Raw genomic sequence first — 18,798 nt, 5'->3', positions numbered from 1 at the left:
AGAAGGGGAGAGACAGAGGGGGAGGGGGAGGGGAGGGAGAGAGGGAGAGATAGGGGGAATTTGAAGCTGTTTTAGCAAAATCTTGGTGATGGATTTACAGAAATATAGTATATTATTTTCTGTTAAAAAAAAAAAAAAAACATGTATACTAAAAGTCCTTAAAATAATCTTTTTGCTTAAGTTGACTCACATGTCCTAAATTATTATCATTCCTATGGAATATACTGAAGAGCATAACTTGCTAAAGTAGCTATTACTAGCCTCAAATATGAGTCACTTAAAACTAAGTGCACACTAAGTGTGTTTCGTGAACAAAGCTTATCCCTATCAGAATCAGAGTCATCTTCCAACTTGGCGGAACTCTCTGGCCCCTGAAATCAGAGTGGCCCAGAAGATGTTACCTTCAGCCAGAACCCACACTTGACATCACTCTCCAGGTCCAATCTCTTCTCATTACTAGAATGCTTCCTCTGCTCTGAGGATCTTCTCACAGCCAGCTTCTAACAGGAATGCTTTACAAAGCTCCTTAACATGAAGGAAGCCCAGGGAACCATACAACTGAGAGAACTCGATGCCCATTTTCTCTTCTTTGTTATTTTAATCTTCTCATGAGTAAATGAGGGTGTGGAAAATAAGAGTGCATGATAACTGACATCTCATGACCATCAAACATAATTAAATGCATAATATAACAGTTATGATACATTCACATGTGATAAAAGCTTTTAGGACTATGATATTCATAAAACAAAATGTATAAATATCTTTCAGAGAGTTGAGTTACCCATACTGAACACATCTCTATCAGAAAATTGAACATTAACAGCACTTCAGATGCTTCCTACTAGTCAGTGTTCCCATTAGGGAATGACACCTTATGGACTTCCAACTGCTGCTATATGGTTTTCCCTAATTTTATGTTTGACACAAACAAAAGCATACAGACTAGAAATGCTTTTGTAGACTATTTTCTGTAAAATACTTTTGAGATTCACCCTACTGCTAAACATACATATTGTTATTTCTAGTTAGTATTCAAATGGGACATATATCAAAAGTTATTCCACTGTTGGTGAATATTTGAGTACTTTCAGCTAAGCTCCCCCATGAAAGAGGGGGAGGAAGAACTGTAGGGGCCAGAGTGGTCTTGGACACCATGAGAACATAGCCTACAGAATCAACTAAGCGGGGTTCTGCAGGGCTCACAGAGACTGACCTGGGAACCACTGTGCTTGCACGGTCTGCACTAGGTCCTCTGCATGTGGGTCATGGTTGTTAGCTTGATGTTCTGTGGGATTCCTAACAGTGGGGGTGGCTGTCCCTGACTCTTTCTTCTCTCTGCTCTTGGGACCTTTCCCTCCTACTAGGTCTCTTTGCCCAGCCTTGATATGGTTTGTGTCTAGTTTTATTGTAACTTGTTATGTTATAGTTTTTTGGTATCCCTGGGAAGTCTACTCCTTTCTGAAGGGAAACTGAGAAAGAGTGGACATGGGAGAGAGGAGAGCTTGAGGGCAGTGTCTAGGAGGAGTAAATTGGGGGGTGGGGGAAGACTACAGTCAAGATGTGTTATGTAAGTGGAAAGTAAATTTAATAGAAGAGTTTAAAATCCAAAAGGTAAAAAATAAAATAAGATAAACATTACAGTCAAGTTTTTCAATGATCATATGTATGTGTATATACAAAATATATTTTTAGAAGTAGAATCACAGACTCTCAAAAGTTAGATCACAGGGTAGTATACATTACTAAAAACTAACCAGACATTTCCAACATAGCTTTAAGCTACCAATTTTTAACTGAAAGAGTCAAATAACCTAAACATAAAAATCATATTAAGCTAGGCATGGAATTACAAGTCTGTAATCAACTCCCACACTTGAGAGGCTGAGGCAGGAGGATCATTATGAGTCTGAGGCCAGCCTGGAATACATACAACACTGGAAGCCAGCCCAGGCTCTACAAGGAGACCCTTGCTTGAGAGAGAGAGAGAGAGAGAGAGAGAGAGAGAGGGAGGGAGAGGGAGAGGGAGAGGGAGAGAGAGAGAGAGAGAGAGAGAGAGAGAGGGAGAGGGAGAGGGAGAGGGAGAGGGAGAGGGAGAGGGAGAGGGAGAGGGAGAGGGAGAGGGAGAGGAGGGAGAGGGAGAGGGAGAGGGAGAGAGAGAGAGAGAGGAAGGAGGGAGGCAGCATGGAAGCCGAGCATGAGCATGCAGCTGAATAAACATCTGCAATCCCAGCATTTGAGAGGTGTAGGTGGAAAGATGAAGAAGTCAATGTCACATGAACATACATAACGTGGCACATGTTTGGAGGTCAAAGGACAACTTCTGAGAGTTGGTTCTGTCCTTCCACTATATGGATCTGAGAGATCAAACTCAGGTCATGAGTGTATATACATCCATGCAAAAACAACACTCATGAAAATAAAACAAAAGTAAATATTTTAAAATAAGAAACAAACACAAATACAATGAAGTCCATACAATGGCACAACCAGTAGAATGCAGTAATTCCAACAGTGAAGGTAGTTACAGAAAACAAAATACTGTATGACATGGTTACTGCGCGTAGACAAAAAAACAGACTAGGGCCAACTGATCTGAATGCTATGACAAAATAGAACAGACAAAAACTACCACCTTTTATATTGTTCTAAACATTAACCCATCATTAGAAAAGTGAATTAAGTTCGAGGCCAGCCTGGTCTACAGAGTGAGTTCCAGGACAGCCAGGGCTACACAGAGAAACCCTGTCTTGCAAAAAACCAAAAAAGAAAAAAAGAAAAAAAAGAAAGAAAAGTGAATTAAGTCTCCAGCAAACCCATCACAATTGTTTCAATACATTTCAGACAAATGTTATTACTAAGCAATGTTCTCTTCCCTTAGGACAAAGGGTAAAATACACTAAATATTCCAAACCACATGACTACCTATAAGCCTGACATTTATACTTTCTAAACATCAGAAGGTATATGGTAATTAAAGATTAAATATTACTGGATCAAAAGGTTAAAAGAATCTCCCAAAAACTCATTACTATAGTTGTAGTATCTCAAATTTACATCTCCCCTAGTACACACTACCACAATTCTCCCTAGCAACTTATTTTGATTATATAGCTTACTAAGACTAACTCATTATACTTTAATAAAAATTGGTAGGATATTTTTAAAGTCTATCAATGATCTAAAATTTTTCAAAGAATACACTGATATACCAAAACTAATCACTGTAAGTTAGCCAACTTTATATGATTAAAACACTATTTCCGGGGCTGGGGAGATAGATCGGAGGTCAAGAGCACTGACTGCTCTTCCCCGCACTTAAACGGCAGCTCACAACTCTAATTCCAGGTTCCGTGAATCTCATTCCCTCTTCTGGTCTCCTGAGACACCAAGACACACAGAGTGGCACAGACATACATGCAGGCAAAATTCCTATATGCATAAAATAAGCAAAAAATAATAAAAACATTTATGAAAAATTTTAAAAGAATTAGAAATGAATTTGTTTTATAATATTTTAAGAACATAAAAGCTTATTAATAAAAGTTTCTAAACCAATATGCTTTAAGTTCACTGTGATATGAAAAGAAAAAGGAAAGAAAAGTTTATACAATGTTAATACATAGTTCAAAGACACTCATTGTAATTCCTTCAAGTATGAAATTTGGGGTAATTTATCGTTAAAGGATTTGATAATTAGCATATATTATTGCTAAGTTAACATCTACTTCCCAACCAGGACACAGTAGCAGGATCTGGATCACCTTCCTGCTTCAAACAATTAGAAACCCAGGCAGAAAGACTGTAAGCACCGAGGGCCAAGAAATCTGCTGTGAGATTGTGCCTACTAGAAATGAGAGACGCTTCAACCATGGTACCTCAACAACACGGCTGCCTAATCAAAACCTCAAGCACAAAACCATAGGCGCACTAGCATAGAAGTGGGCATGTCTGTCTCAACAGGCCTCACACAGAGGCAAGGAGCTACAGGCTAATAGAACAGGAGGAAGAGTTGTCCCAGGGATAGGCCCCTAATTGCTTATCCAATACCATGTGTCAGCCCTGAAATCATACACATACAGGAGACACTGAACACATTCAGCAGGTTATAGTTATATATTTAGGCATTTATATAGACATGTCTCTGTAATAACAAAAAAAAAAAGAGAGGAAAAGAAATCATAATGCCTTGTAATAGGAAATAACTATGATCACTTATAACATAAAATATTATGTAGCACTCAAGAGACAAACTAGTTTTATAGGTGCTGCTGTGGAAAGATCTGCGAGACACGGGAGAAGTAGGAAAATCAAAGTGCACAGTAATTAGTGAGGTAGGAATCTGCCATTCACAGCACCACAAATATTCTGAAACCCTCTCCCTACATGGTAAGTATCATCTTCTCAACACAGATGAAAAGCAGCAACAAAAATATTATACAGTATTCTCTAGCTTTCCTAACCAGTAAGAATTTCACCAAAATATGTGGTTAATATTTATATGGTGGGGAGGTGGGAGTGGGCGGGGAGGGGGGGTGGGTGGGTGGAGGAACACCCTCATAGAAGCAGGGAGGATGTGATAGGGTGTTTCCTGGGAGGGAGGTAAACCAGGAAAGGGGATAACATTTGAAATGTAAATAAAGAAAGTATCCAATAAAAAAATATATTTATATGGCCTACAGGCTGTCAGTCAACAAAAACCAGGTGCTGTACTTGGAAATGACCACATGTGCAGTGTGATGAATACTATCCCTTACGTAGCTGCGGCCGCAGAACATTCTAAGCTGGGGAGGGAGGAGGGGGATAGGAGGTTTGCAGAGGGGAAACGAGGAAGTGGATAACATTTGAAATGTAAATAAATACAATATCTAATTTTAAAAAGAATATTCTGAGCTAAAACTTCAAGAGTATTCTGATGTGGTTTGGGGACCCAATAGCTGAATTTCCTACTTAGCTTTAACTGTCAACTTGGCATAGCCTGCACTCATCTGAGAGAGTCTCTATTGAGGGCCTGTGGAAAATTCGCTTGATTGTTGGGTAATGTGTGTGTGTCCAGCCCACCTGGACGGCAGCGCCATACCTGGGATAAGTGCTGCTAGGCTACACCCATGAGTCAACAGCAGGAGTCTTGCAACAAAACTTCTACTTCAAATTTCTGCTCAGATTCCTCCCTGACTTCCCTCAATGATGGACTGCAACCAGTAAACTGAAATATACCCTCTCGTCCCTAGGTGGTTTTTGGTTTTGGTGTTTGTCACAGCAGAAAGGGAACTAGAATACAAACCCTCTTTAAAGCCTGAACATTGCTTCTGAGTTTTATCCATAAAGCAGTGTCATCATCTTTTCATAAATCCCTTTCCAAATAAAAGCACAAGAAGAAATATTACATATATATGCAAATGATGCATTTTTGAAATTTATAACTTCATAAATGTATGAACAGAAAAAAATTAAAAAGGGGAAGTTGATATAGCTCAGAGGATACAAGTGCTTGCTGCCAAGTCTGACAACTCAAGTTCAATTCCTGGGACCCTCATGGTGGAAGGAAAGAAGTAACTACTGAAAGTTGTCCTCGGGCCTCCCCCATGCACACCATGGTACACATGGACACATACATGCACACACATACTCACATGCCCATGTGAGGGCACGTGCCACATACACAGAGTAAATGTAATAAGCTTTTTAAAGCACTAAACAGGGCTACATATTCAGAAAAAGAGGCAAAGGCCAGTAGTCACTTGTGATTCTTAACTCAGAAAAGAGAGGGCAACAGGTAGATATAATAACTAAGGGAGAGTCAAAGGGAAGCTTTTCCTTTTCTGATATGCTCCCTGTTCTGTTTAAATAGTATTCCAATGAAATATAATCACTTGATATTGACAGTATTTTTAATAATTAAAATTTATAAAGAAAACTAAAAGTGGCTATGCCCATTACAGAGTAGCACAGCATGCTGAGAACAAACTGAAAACATCATGCATGGATATTCTAGCTTATATAACAAAGGCCTCACACTGTCTTGGAAAGAGCAAGGAATTTCTACTGTGTCAGAGAAAGAAGAAAAACACACTAACTTTTAACCACATAATATTCTGAAGCATATGTGGAAAACAACTGATACTTCCGATATGTAAAGAACTCTGGGGGGCTGGAGAGATGGCTCAGCGGTTAAGAGCACTGACTGCTCTTCCAGAGGTCCTGAGTTCAAATCCCATCAACCACATGGTAGCTCACAACCATCGGTAATGAGATCTGATGCCCTCTTCTGGTGTGTCTGAAGACAACTACAGAGTACTTACATATAATAATAAATAAATTAAAAAAAAAAAAAAGAACTCTTGTCAAAATACAAATGTGTTAATTTTTAAATATGTAAAGAGCATTTATAGTCAACCAACTCTCAAAGCATGAGGTGTGTGTGTGTATGAGAGAGAGAGAAAGAGACAGAGAGACAGAGAGACAGAGACAGACAGAGACAGAGACACAGAGAGATACAAGCAGAAAACTAAGGTGTTTAACCTTATTAGATACTTCTGACAAATTAGTGAATATTTTTATATTCAATATTAAAGATAGTACAGAAAAAAGGATGGTCTCAGATATTACTGATAGAATTTTAAACTGCCCTTAACTTTTTACAGGGCAATCTGAAATCTATTCCAAAATTTAAAACATGTATGCCACAAAGAAAGCATTTTTATGCTTGAGTCCATAGCCTATAGAAATAAATACAACAGAATGAAAACATTGACTAAGGATTTGCAGTGCATATCTTTAATCCAACACTCAGGAGGACCACTGTGAGCTCAAGACCAGCCGAGGCTACATAGTGAGCTCTAGGCCAGCCGAGGCTACATAATAAGACCTTGTCTCAGAAGGAAAAAAAGAATCACTGAAGTAATGATAACAATAAACTAGAAAATCTATATATACACTTCAAGAAATTAAAATGTTCAAAATCCACAGTATTTCATGATATTGCAAAACCAAGTAATCCTTAAAAATAATAATAAAGGTCTTTTCTTACTAGCAAGAAAACTTGACAAAGAGATGCAATTATGAGGGCAGGAACCAAACAGCAAATTTTTATGAATGTAAATATAGCATAAAGCTTTATACATAAGAATTTACATAAGCATGTGTACAAACATATCTAAACTGCATTCATAACAACTTCTATCATGTGCCAAATTTGAACATATCTAATGTTAGGGAACATAATCACAGGCAATTTCACTCCCTTCTTCATATGTGTGCATATAAGTGTATACACATGCATACCAAACCAGCACTTCATTCATATCTCTTCAAAACTGTTTTTGGTTTTTATATTGCTTTTGTTTTCCTGAGAGAGGTCTCACTATGCATCTCTGGCTGGCCAGGAACTCATCCTGTAGACCAGGCTGACTTCAAACTCACAGAGATCAAGTTGCCTCTGCCTTCCAATTGCTGGCATTAAAAGCATGCACCACCAGGGGCGGTCTTTTTCCTACTTTTTTTGTTTGTTTTTTCAAGACAGGGTTTCTCTGTGTAGCCCTGGCCATCCTGGAACTCACTTTGTAGACCAGGCTGGCCTCGAACTCAGAAATCTGCCTGCCTCTGCCTCCCGAGTGCTGGGATTAAAGGCGTGCACCACCACTGCCTGGCCACTTTTTCCTACTTTTTAAAGATAGGGCTTCACTCCAAGCCCTGTCTAACCTCAAGCCTGCCACAAATTCACAGTCTTGCTGCCATCCTCCTGAGTGCTAAGATTACAGGTATGCATCACCATGCCCACAGTGAATAACTTCACCTTTTCAAATGACTACACTTCAGTTTTTATGAAAATAAATACTAAGAAATGTTTTCATTTACTAAATGACCATTAAAAGCACGTTATTAAATCCCATGAGCCTCTACTCTAGGATCTCCTCACCTTTAAGCCTTCAGCTGGTAGTCTATAACCAAATCTTGCTGGAAGGTCCTCAAATGTCTGAGATGCATTTTCAAAATTATACTAAACATAAAATTTAAAAGAATCGAGTTAAAATCAACTTATATATTACATTTAAGAGTTTACTACATTATATAAATTATTTGTATAATTTGCAGCTTATCACAAAATAGTTAGAAAAGGAGCATCAGTTAAAATAGTAAGAATAAAAATAATTTATATAAACCATTTAAATTTGATTCTAACTTCATGTATTATCAAACACAACAATAATTCAGTAACATTACACATCTACTGTTTTCTAGGTACAGATAACTCCCTAGCAAGGAACTTTCCAGACAAATAATTTCCAGAAAAAGAGTTCCATTACTAAACCACCAACCAAAGAGTACACATGGAGGGTCCCATGGCTCCAACTGCATATGTAGCAGAGGATGGCCTTATATGGCATCAATGGGATGGGAGGCCTTTGGTCCTGTGGAGGCTCAATGCCCCAGCATAGGGAGATGCTAGGGCAGGAATGAGTGGGTGGCTGGGGAAACACCCGCATAGAGACAGGGGGAAGGGGATGGTTTAAGGGGTTTGCAGAGGGGAAACCTAGAAGGGGGAAAACATTTGAAATGTAAATAAATAGGATAACCAATAAAATAAAATAAAATAAAACCTCCCATGCACTATTAAAAAATAAGAGTTCCATTTTATTTTCTCCAAGTTTTAAGGGTCTGATTTAAAAGAAGAGGTTTGCAGGATTTCTGTGATAGCTATGAAAGATGATTTTTCTCCCCAGGAAAAAAGCAACATCAACTCATACTCTTATGCACTGTCAATTTTTATATAAGTGGAACACTGAACGCAGTGGCTTTCAGCCTTCCTAATGCTGTGACCCCGTTAATACGGTTCCCCATGCTGTGGTGACTCCAAGTCATAAAGTCATTTTTGCTGCTATTTCCTAACTGTAAGTGTGCTACACAGAAAAGCAGAGAAACAAGAGCACTAGCAGAGAGTACGCCTGGATAGTAACCAGGTAACCTCATAGTAAAAGTTAAGGTCGTTGTCCACAGCCTACAGAAATAGAAAACACGGGGCACATGTACCTAAGTCACAATTATCAAACACAGGGCACACTTAGTAAAAGCACACATAGTAAAAGTTAAGGTAGTTGTCCATAGCCTACAGAAAACACGGAGCACATTTACCTAAGTCACAATTATCAAACACAGGGCACACTTACAAAGGGGGTTACATGACACTAATCACATCAGAGAAAAAGTTACAGGGGCTGAAGAGGTGGCTCAAAGGTTAGGAGTACTTATGGAGGACCCAGGCTCCATTCCTAGCAACACCCACATGGTGGCTTAAAACCACCTTATAACTCCAGTTCAAAAGGATCCAACACTCTCTTCTGGCCTCCATGGGCACTATATAGTGCACATACATATATCCAGACACTCACAAATACACATAAAATGAAAAATAAATAAATCTGTTTTTTAAAAGATGTAAAGATTAAATAAGCCTTAGAGTCACAAAGTATAGAAGTCGTATATCCATGTAGACAGGTATACTACGCTAAGTCAATCCCTGGTCAACCCTGTTCTTGCATCATCTGCCAGAGGCTTAAGTAGTACTGGAGTTTAGCAACATAATCTTCATAGCTATACTGAGGCACAAACATCTTTCTCTCTCCTACAGAACGAGCACCTTTCAGCCAGGACACCTGCCAGCTGCCAAATTTCTTGAGTTCACCCTCATGTCACTGTCAACAGTGAGAGTTGACTCAGTAAACAGAGCTTAAGCTAACAGAGTAGAAAGCACAGGACTGGGTGATGCAGTTCTCTATGTTTTAATAAACCCAGTTATTCCCTTTGCTTTTCACTATATATCTATAATCATTCATTCTGTTGACTTGGGGCCCAAAATCATACCTGGGGCCACCAGATATACATGGGAACTGTTCTACACTGACTTCCTATTACAACAGCAATTCATATTTCCAGAGTGATTTACAAAGTACTTTAGTCACGAGGCTTCCAAACAAACTAATGCAATTTACATTTAATCTCCTAAAGTATTTTTACTTTAATTATTCAACCATGATCAGCTCTGTATAAAACCTGAGGTCATTAATCTCTCCCAAAACACCAATGTAAAATGAATAAATTGATTTAGATCAACATAGAAAGTGCAAGTGCATGAAAGTGGCACTTTAAAATCTGTTCTTGGAAAATTAGGAAATGGAACAATCTACAAATAACCATTCTTCAATCACTTATTACTAGATTTGCTTTTATGAGTAAATTTTTGGAAATAAAACCTCTAGCTTAAACAGTACTTGTAAGACCCTTCAGAGCTAAGAACAGAGGTATTCATACAACCCTGTAATATAAATACTATTACTATCATCCTCATTTTGCATACTGAACATAGAACACTAAAAACAACTTGCACTGTTACCTTAGAAGAACCAAGAGTCGAACCACGACAGTTTGTCACCAGAGCCCTGGTTTTAAAACTGCTAACCTATACTTCCACTTTTATTGTCAATTAACTGTGAACTGAGATGTTCAGTGATTTGACAAGGTCATCTTATCACATGAACAAGAATTGAAGTCAGCTTGCACCTCTGTTACCAAAGCTCTTGACTACCATTGCATAGACCATGCATCCACACCGCTTCCTGGGATGTGGTTCTCTGATGTCACCTTGCTGACCATCAAGTAGCCCACACTCTCTGACAATACAAACAACGGAAGCCAGGCAGACTGGGGACATCTAGAATGCTCTCATTCCGCTGAAATTAACAAAGTAACACCACAGCAAACATCTATGTATAATGCTGCTGGATTCACATGATGCTTGCTACACAAGACAGAGGGGAGGGGGAGGAAGGGAGGGAGAGGGAAAGAAAGAAAAGGAAGGTAGGCAAGTGTGGTGGTACAGTCCTATAATCTCAGTACCCAGGAGGGAGAGGTAGGGGGGTTTCTAGGCCAGCTTGGTCTACAGAGTGGGTTTCAGGATAGCCAGGATTATTATAGTAAGAAATGTCTCAAGAAAAAGGAAATAAAAGATATAAGTACTAAAGAAACCAGTAAAATTCTATATAAAACACAAGAATATAGGTATAAGCACAGAGTCTCAGAAATCCACCATTATCAGGGATTTAATGTACATGAAGTATACACTGATATTAAGCAACCAAAAGAGAATAATAAGACATACCCAATTCTCAAGAAAAACTGTGTGGTTTGGCATGTTTATAAATACATTATAAGATGGCATCATGTAGAGACTTGATGCCCCAGGATGAGAGGTTACAAGAGCTTGCGGGGAGGGGAGAGGCACCGTCTCAGAGGTGAAGAGAAAGAGGGATGAGAGGAAGAACCTTGCAAGGTGGGACCAGTAGGGAGGGAAACATTTGGGATGTAAATAAATAAAGTAATTAGGTATTAAAATAATAAGATCACACATTTGTGGCTTTTTCCCTTTACAGCATTAGGGGATTTTTTAGACCTGAATACATTACACTGTACTCACTGCTAAAATGTCTGCTTCTACAGGCAGCAGGTTCAGGAATGCAAAGAGCTGCACAGTCAAGATGGTGTAGACTTGTGTGGCGGACAGCATGAGCATCCCGATGGAGAGCAGCATCTTGAGAATCACCTAGGAGATGAGGAAAAAAGAATTGTAAAGGCTGGGGCTTTCTCTCCAAGAATAAGTCATTTCTCACATTGATTCCTAACATATAAAAATAACCTTTTAAAATTACAGATGTGCTAATATTAAAATTAAGACATATTTGGAAGACAGGCATTGTAGTGCATGCCTTTAATCCCAGAACTCGGGAGACAGACACAAGCTAATCCCTGTGACTTCAAAACCAGCTAAGGTCTACATAGTGAGCTATAGGACAAGAGTTACACAGACAGAAAGAGAGACTTTGTCTCAAAAATAAAAAACAAAAAAGGTATTTCAAAATCACCAGACCTTTCAGAGACAGAGTCCACACAGGACTGGAGACGCAGTTCAGTGGTAGAGCCTCTGTTGGCAAGCACACAGGCATGTTCACTGTGACAGTGCTCGGGGATAAAGGTTAGTTTTTAGCACATTCACAGTGCTTCTATGTTCTTTAAGCACAGAACAAATGTTTCCTCACAGTGCATGGTTACATCACAACTTATTCATCAATTCAATTTTTGAAGAAACAAGATTACAATCAAAATATGGTAAATTCTAAGAAAACAGACAACTTTGCTTTAAAATTGATTTTTTTCACATTTCTAGAAATCTCATCTTTAGTTCCATATAAAAGTTCACATACATTTGTTAAATATAAATTCATGTAATTTGAGGGAGGCCTCACTGCGTGGCCCTGGCTAACGTAGCTTCCCTAGGTAGACCAGGCAGCCAGGCTACCTTTGAACTCATAAAGACTACCTGTCTCTAAAGGTGTGTGCCACCATGCCCGCATATGTGCTTTTCTTCCCTTTTTTCCACCCTTTTTTGAGACAGGGTCTCACAACAATAACTGACCTATACAACTTAATTTGTAGTTCAGGCTGGCCTTGAATGCACAGTGATCCATGTACCTCTGCCTCCCGCGTGCTGGGGTTAATGGTGGAAGACACTTTTGTATGTTACTCTTACATTAAAGAAATAAAAAAAAAAAAAAAAAAAACAAAGCTGGTTGACTGTCTCTGATCTAGAAATCAAAAAACAAATTCAAGTTTTGTAGTATTTCAGATTTGTCATTTTTTTGGATTAAGAACATGCAACTGTGTACAGAAATACTTTAAAAGCATTGAAACACTTCCTATCCTAAGTTCTTTTGGTAAGGGACACTCAGTGTTTGCCTTTATCTCCTATAATTTTATATTCCCTATACTTTATATTCCCTACCTATATCTAGAAATAATCCCTTCTCTCCCTTGCACTCTTAGACCCAAGTGAAGTTAAGGCAAAGCCCCAGTCCTCTGTATCTTTCCCTTCATAAACCATCTCGTTCAGCGTAAAAATAAGAAAAACACAGCTGAGCATCTGATCCTCCAGAATAACTCAGATCTCTAAGATACTCTCCAATCTATCATTACACAGTAAGATTTCTGTTGGCAAGACTCAATTGTATAGTATACATTTTTATGAATAAATGAGAACAAAGTTTACAAAGACAAGAGATTATATAATGAACTGTTTGATTAAATACCACCAGGTCATAAAGAATCGTCTTTAATGATATTGAGGGAGTGTTCTTGGTGGGTATGGTATTGAGTGTTCTTGGTGGGTATGGTACTGAGTGTTCTTGGTGGGGTATGGTACTAAGTGTTCTTGGTGGGTATGGTACTGAGTGTTCTNGGTGGGTATGGTACTGAGTGTTCTTGGTGGGTATGGCACTGAGTGTTCTTGGTGGGTATGGTACTGAGTGTTCTTGGTGGGGTATGGTACTGAGTGTTCTTGGTGGGTATGGTACTGAGTGTTCTTGGTGGGTATGGTACTAAGTGTTCTTGGTGGGTATGGTACTGAGTGTTCTTGATAGACAATGATACAGACTGAAAGCCTCAGTCTAACTTACACACTGGAAGCAAAAAACCTGTAAATAGTTTTTGAAACGCCATTCTACAAACCCATTAGTATCAGCAATGACAATGTGTTAAAGTTGACTGGTAACTGACATGAAGGGTTAGTGAACAAAAGAGGGACAGGTGAGAACACAGAGTGACTGCTCACAGGAACAAGGAAAGATAACACAAATGTTTTAAACTACATTTTGGTCTTAGTTGCATAATTTTATAAGCATATTAAAATCACTTTACTGTATGTTTGAAGTAAGCTTTAGACTGATTTTGCTACAATAAAAATGTAAATGTATAACTTGGCTGAAATTAGGTTTTAAGGTAAAATATCTGGTGTATTATTCAGACATTAAGATATATTCTACTTTCTAAAAAAGAACTTGGATCTTTCTGAGGTGGCATGCACATTCCTATGGCCTGAGTTCCACCAAGGTGTGCAATGTCCAGGGCCAAGGGTCCAGAAGACAAGGGTCCAGCCTATCAGCATCATCTAGAGACATCTGCAAAACACATCTCAGTCATAGATGTGGCTGTGTGCACAAGTGAGTATGCCGGCAGATTATTGCCACTGATGAGCACATGAACCTCAAATTAGATAATGCAGAAGGGACTCCTAAAACAAAGTCAAGAAGACAACTGGCTTGAACCAAGCTGAACAGGGATAGTGTTTCAAAGTAGAAATGACCAATGAGCTAAGAAGGTAATACGGAGAGGGTAGTTCTGAAACAGTAATCACCTTCACCTTATTTTCATGACTCTTATGTTATTATCAGGTGACAATAAATGCTGTGAGGTTGTTTCATTGAAAAAAAAATTTGGAGAAAAATCTATGAATGTGATGCAAACGTTAACTTTGTGTATGTGTAAATAAATAAAGAAGATTCATCGTACTTCCTAGTTTTAGCAATTTGACATAAGCTAATGTCATCTAAGAGGAGGGAACCTCAACGGAGATAATGCCTCCCTAAGATCATGAGATTGGGCAGTGGCTAGGCTGTGGTCCTGGGGTCTATAAGAAAGCAGGCCAGGCCAGGCGTGGTGGCGCACACCTTTAATCCCAGCACTTGGGAGGCAGAGGCAGGTGGATTTCTCAGTTCGAAGCCAGCCTGGTCTACAAAGTGAGTTCCAGGACAGCCAGGGATACACAGAGAAACCCTATCTCGAAAAAACAACAACAAAAAAAAACCAAAACAGAAAGCAGGCCAGTGTGCAGCTCCCTTCCATGGCCTCTGCAGCAGCTCCTGACTCCAGGATCCTGCCCTGTTTGAGTTCCTGTCATGACTTCCTCTAATGATGAATGGTGATGTGTAAGTACAAGCCAAAAAAACAAAAACAAAAAACCCTATCCTCCCCAAGTTGTTTTGGATCATGGTGTTTCACCATGGTAACCCCAAGACTTTCATTATTAACACATTCTTGAGAAAGCACAAAAGTTTTTACATTTTAGTTTAAATTAGCTTTGCTTAACCAGGAAGCCTAAACCATTTTAGTTTAAATTAGCTTTGCTTAACCAGGAAGGCTAAAATTCTTTGATGGCTCCTTCTAGCACTTAACCTACTGTATAAAGATAAATGCAAATTGCCAATCATGTTACTACACAACATCCAGGTAAATATGATTCTTCACTGGAGAAAAGCATTTATGTGAAATGACTCTACGCTTGCTATAAAACCCTTTTATAAGCAAGGTCCAATGACACAAGTCTGTAGCCCCGGCCTCTTAGCAAGCTACGGAAAAGGATGGTTTACGCTACTAAAGCCCAGCCAGAGCCACCACAGTGAGGCCCCACCCCTCAACACCCACCTTACACGCGCAGTCCCTACTCCAGTCTTACAGGAAGGAAGGAAGAAATAACTTGACATTAAAAAAAAAAAAAAGCATTTGCTCGCCTGTGCTATATATTTCTTAAAACTGATCATGATCTTCAAGGAAACCTGGAGACTAATCAGGGGCTGTTAAGGGAAACTGTTCCTTTCAAACACCAAGATTTTCCACATCGGATCTGGCTGTTTCTAATTCAAGTCTAGTCTGTACTGAGGATGAAAGCTTACCATCTGGATCATGGAAGAGTTCTCCATAACCATATATGGTTACATACATTGGTATACTGTGCTTCCAGTGTGTACACTCCTATAGAGTGGAGTATAATGCCACCCACATAATGCCCATGTGGTTGTGTTGAAATTCCAACAGTGAGGAAAGGGGAGACAGGTAGATTCTAGGGCTCACTTGTCAGCCTGTCTAGCCAATGAATACCTGCCACACAAAAGCAAAGAAGTAAGGCAACCAACAATAGAAGAAGATATAGATGTCAATCTCTAGACTCCACACGTAAACTCATAAACAGCCCATACACATAACACATACATCCATACAAGGAAAAAAATCTAACAAATCAAATTCAAGGGCACATTAAAATGATATATGCCATAAAGGTTTGTTCAACATATGCAAATCCGTAACTATAATTCAGCACATAAACAGGCATTGGGACAAAAACCCCTCTAGAAATGCATGCAGGACTCTGAAACACTGAGCCATCTTTTGAGTCCCCAGTACCATTTATAATTGATCACAAAACAGGCCTTAACAGATACAAGAAGTCTGAAATAATCCCATTCACCCTATCAGACCACCATGAACTAAGGTTGGTCTTAAATACCAACAAAAACAACTTAAAGCACACATATACATGGAAGCTGAACAATGCTCTACTCAATGATAATATAATCAAGGAAGAAATAAAGAAAGAAATTAAAGGCTTTTTAGAACTTAATGAAAATAAACACACATCATACCAAAACTTATGGGACACAATGAAATCAGTGGTAAGAGGAAAACTCATAGCTCTGAGTGCCTCCAAAAGGAAACTGAAGAGAGCTTCCACTGGCAGCTAGACAGCACACCTGAAAGCTCTAGAACAAAAAGCAGCAAATACACCCAAGAGGAGCAGACCACAGGAAATAATCAAGCCAGGGCTGAAATCAACCAAATAGAAACAAAATGAACTATACAAAGAATCAACAAAACAAGGAGCTGGTTCTTTGAGAAAAATGAACAAGATAGATAAACCTTTAGCCAGACTAACCAGAGGGCCCAGAGATAGTATCCAAATTAATAAAATCAGAAATGAAAAGGGAGACAGAACAACAAAATGTATCTTAAAATAATTATTCTGTTTGTTAAATATTAACAGTTGAAAATATTAAAATCATGTTCTACAAACATCATGAAAATATTATTGATTTTTCTCAGTGCTTGAAATTAGCATTTTCTTAATGTTTAACTTCAAAGAATTTTTGCTATTTTGAAAATTTTAAAATATACTTACTAATAAAATAATTTCTCTCCTAGAAACACTGATAATCTTTTTTTTAAAGTAAACTGATTATTAGACAATGTACACAGATATATAATGTGTTTTAAATACTCTCTCACTATGTCAGGTGGTATCATATAAGGGCTTTTGAATAGATTTCTTAATGATTCATTTTTAATGTTTGATGCTGTTTTACTATGCTTAACTCCCAAAGAATATTTTGTATGTTTTGAAACAATTTAGTATTCAACATTAATATAGGATCCTCAGTTATAGATAGTTAAATATTCATTAATGATATTTTTAGGGTATGAAAGGATATGAATATAGAAGTTGAACATTTTTTATTTATTATTTGATTCTCAAAATACTCAGTATTATTAATATGTTTGATTATAAAATGCATTTAAATAATAAAAAAATTTTAAAAACAACAAAAGAAAGAAAAAAGGTTGAAAGTCATTTAATGTTCAAGCACTTTTAATTTTCATGGACTCCAATGCACCTACGTTTTATTTTATTTGTGCTTTCAGTGTCCTATGTAAGAAATCCAGTAATGCAAACCTTTCTCCTGATTTCTTTCTTATATTACTTCTATGTTTAGGCCTTGAAAACTTTTTAAAATTGTTTACATTAAATAATAATATAAGTGGTGAGTCCAACCCATATTTGGAAAACACTTTCTTAATCCAGATTTAAAAGTGTATTTCATGTGTTTGTTCATAACCTTCTTACAAATCAAAAGACAATGTATAGGTCAAACTAGACAAGACAAAAATGTAGGGGCAGAGATGCTAACAAAAACAGACTTCATAGTTCTCTCAATGCTACTATTGTCAGCTGTATCGCAGGTTGTCAACCCCAGCAATGAGCCACACAGAAAACTCGAAAGGAACAATTGACAATGAAACGTTTTCATGGACATTGAAATCTTGAGCACTAGGGAAACATAGTAGAAAATTCTGGTTTTCTGGGTTATCAAAATATGCACAGTGTACTTCAAAGTTTCCACCTCCTAACTCGGAATGTTTTATTTTTATGATTTTTCACACACTATGACATTGAAAGAAAACTTGCTTTTAGGCTAAGTTCTGTATTAAGGATCTGACAAGGTTTTCCCTCTATATAGCCTCTAAAATAGAACATAGGAGAAAGTAGATTGTACTCTCACTCAGCTTCCCTATTTTAGGGCACTTCCCTGTAAGCACTGATATCAACTGACTGAAAAATGGACGAATTAGCTCACTCGTAACCCCACCTTCATCCCTAATTCTTTACTGTTTGTGCAGTCCTTAGATGGGAAACAGTAACATGGCAATGACCTCTAGGGAGTCTGGGCATATAAACACGAGCTCTTTCATACTGTGTCAGTGGCAGCAGACTGTCACACTCCTGATCGGGTTATATCACTGTCACTGTTACAACCTGTTTCTTCTTTAAAATGAACTTTAATTACATGTATGTGTGGAGAGGTGCACATGAGTGCAGGTGCCCACAGAGGCCAAAGGCATCAGGTTCACATGCAGCTAGAGTTACAGGGAGGTACCAGCCACAGGATGTGGGTGCTGAGATCCAAACTCTAAGAGTGTTCTAAGAGGCTGGTCCCGGCCCCAGCCCTAAAACCTGCTACTCTACAGTGTTCCCCCAGCTATGTTCTTGACCTTGTTTTCAGATGCCAGACTCGCCCTGGCAAGTGTTTATAGTCAGTTTACACATCTACTGTGATGCACCCCTTTAATCTCCTTCTCCTTAAATACTCATTGCTTCCTATCATAATTTTTAATTCTTTTTTTATTAGATATTTTCTTTATTTACATTTTTTACATTTCAAATGCTATCCTGAGAGTTCCCTATACCCTCCTCCCGCCCCTGCCCCACTACCCACCCACTCCCACTTCTTGGTCCTGGCATTCCCCTGTGCTGGGTCATATAAAGTTTGCAAGACCAAGGGGCCTCTCTTCCCAATGATGGCCAAC

At 38.4% G+C, this 18,798-nt stretch overlaps 1 protein-coding gene across 2 annotated transcripts in view; it reads right to left on the bottom strand.

The window, feature by feature from the left end:
- Nucleotides 1–18,798, bottom strand: part of LOC110314594 (E3 ubiquitin-protein ligase RNF13) — a 65,687-nt gene that overhangs the window by 33,909 nt on the left and 12,980 nt on the right. For both annotated transcript variants that reach the window (XR_002380178.2, XM_021188867.2), the window contains exons 2-3: nt 11,471–11,596; nt 7,919–7,999 (exon numbers count right to left, since the gene is read on the bottom strand). Coding sequence is in view for 1 of the 2 variants with exons in the window: in XM_021188867.2 (XP_021044526.1) it covers nt 7,919–7,999; nt 11,471–11,584 (195 nt within the window). In the remaining variant the exon portion in view is untranslated. The remainder of the gene's footprint in view (nt 1–7,918; nt 8,000–11,470; nt 11,597–18,798) is intronic.

Source organism: Mus pahari (assembly GCF_900095145.1).
Source record: "Mus pahari chromosome 4 unlocalized genomic scaffold, PAHARI_EIJ_v1.1 4_unlocalized, whole genome shotgun sequence".
NCBI classification, from domain to species: Eukaryota; Metazoa; Chordata; class Mammalia; order Rodentia; family Muridae; genus Mus; species Mus pahari.
This window is presented reverse-complemented; position numbering and strand designations above follow the sequence as displayed.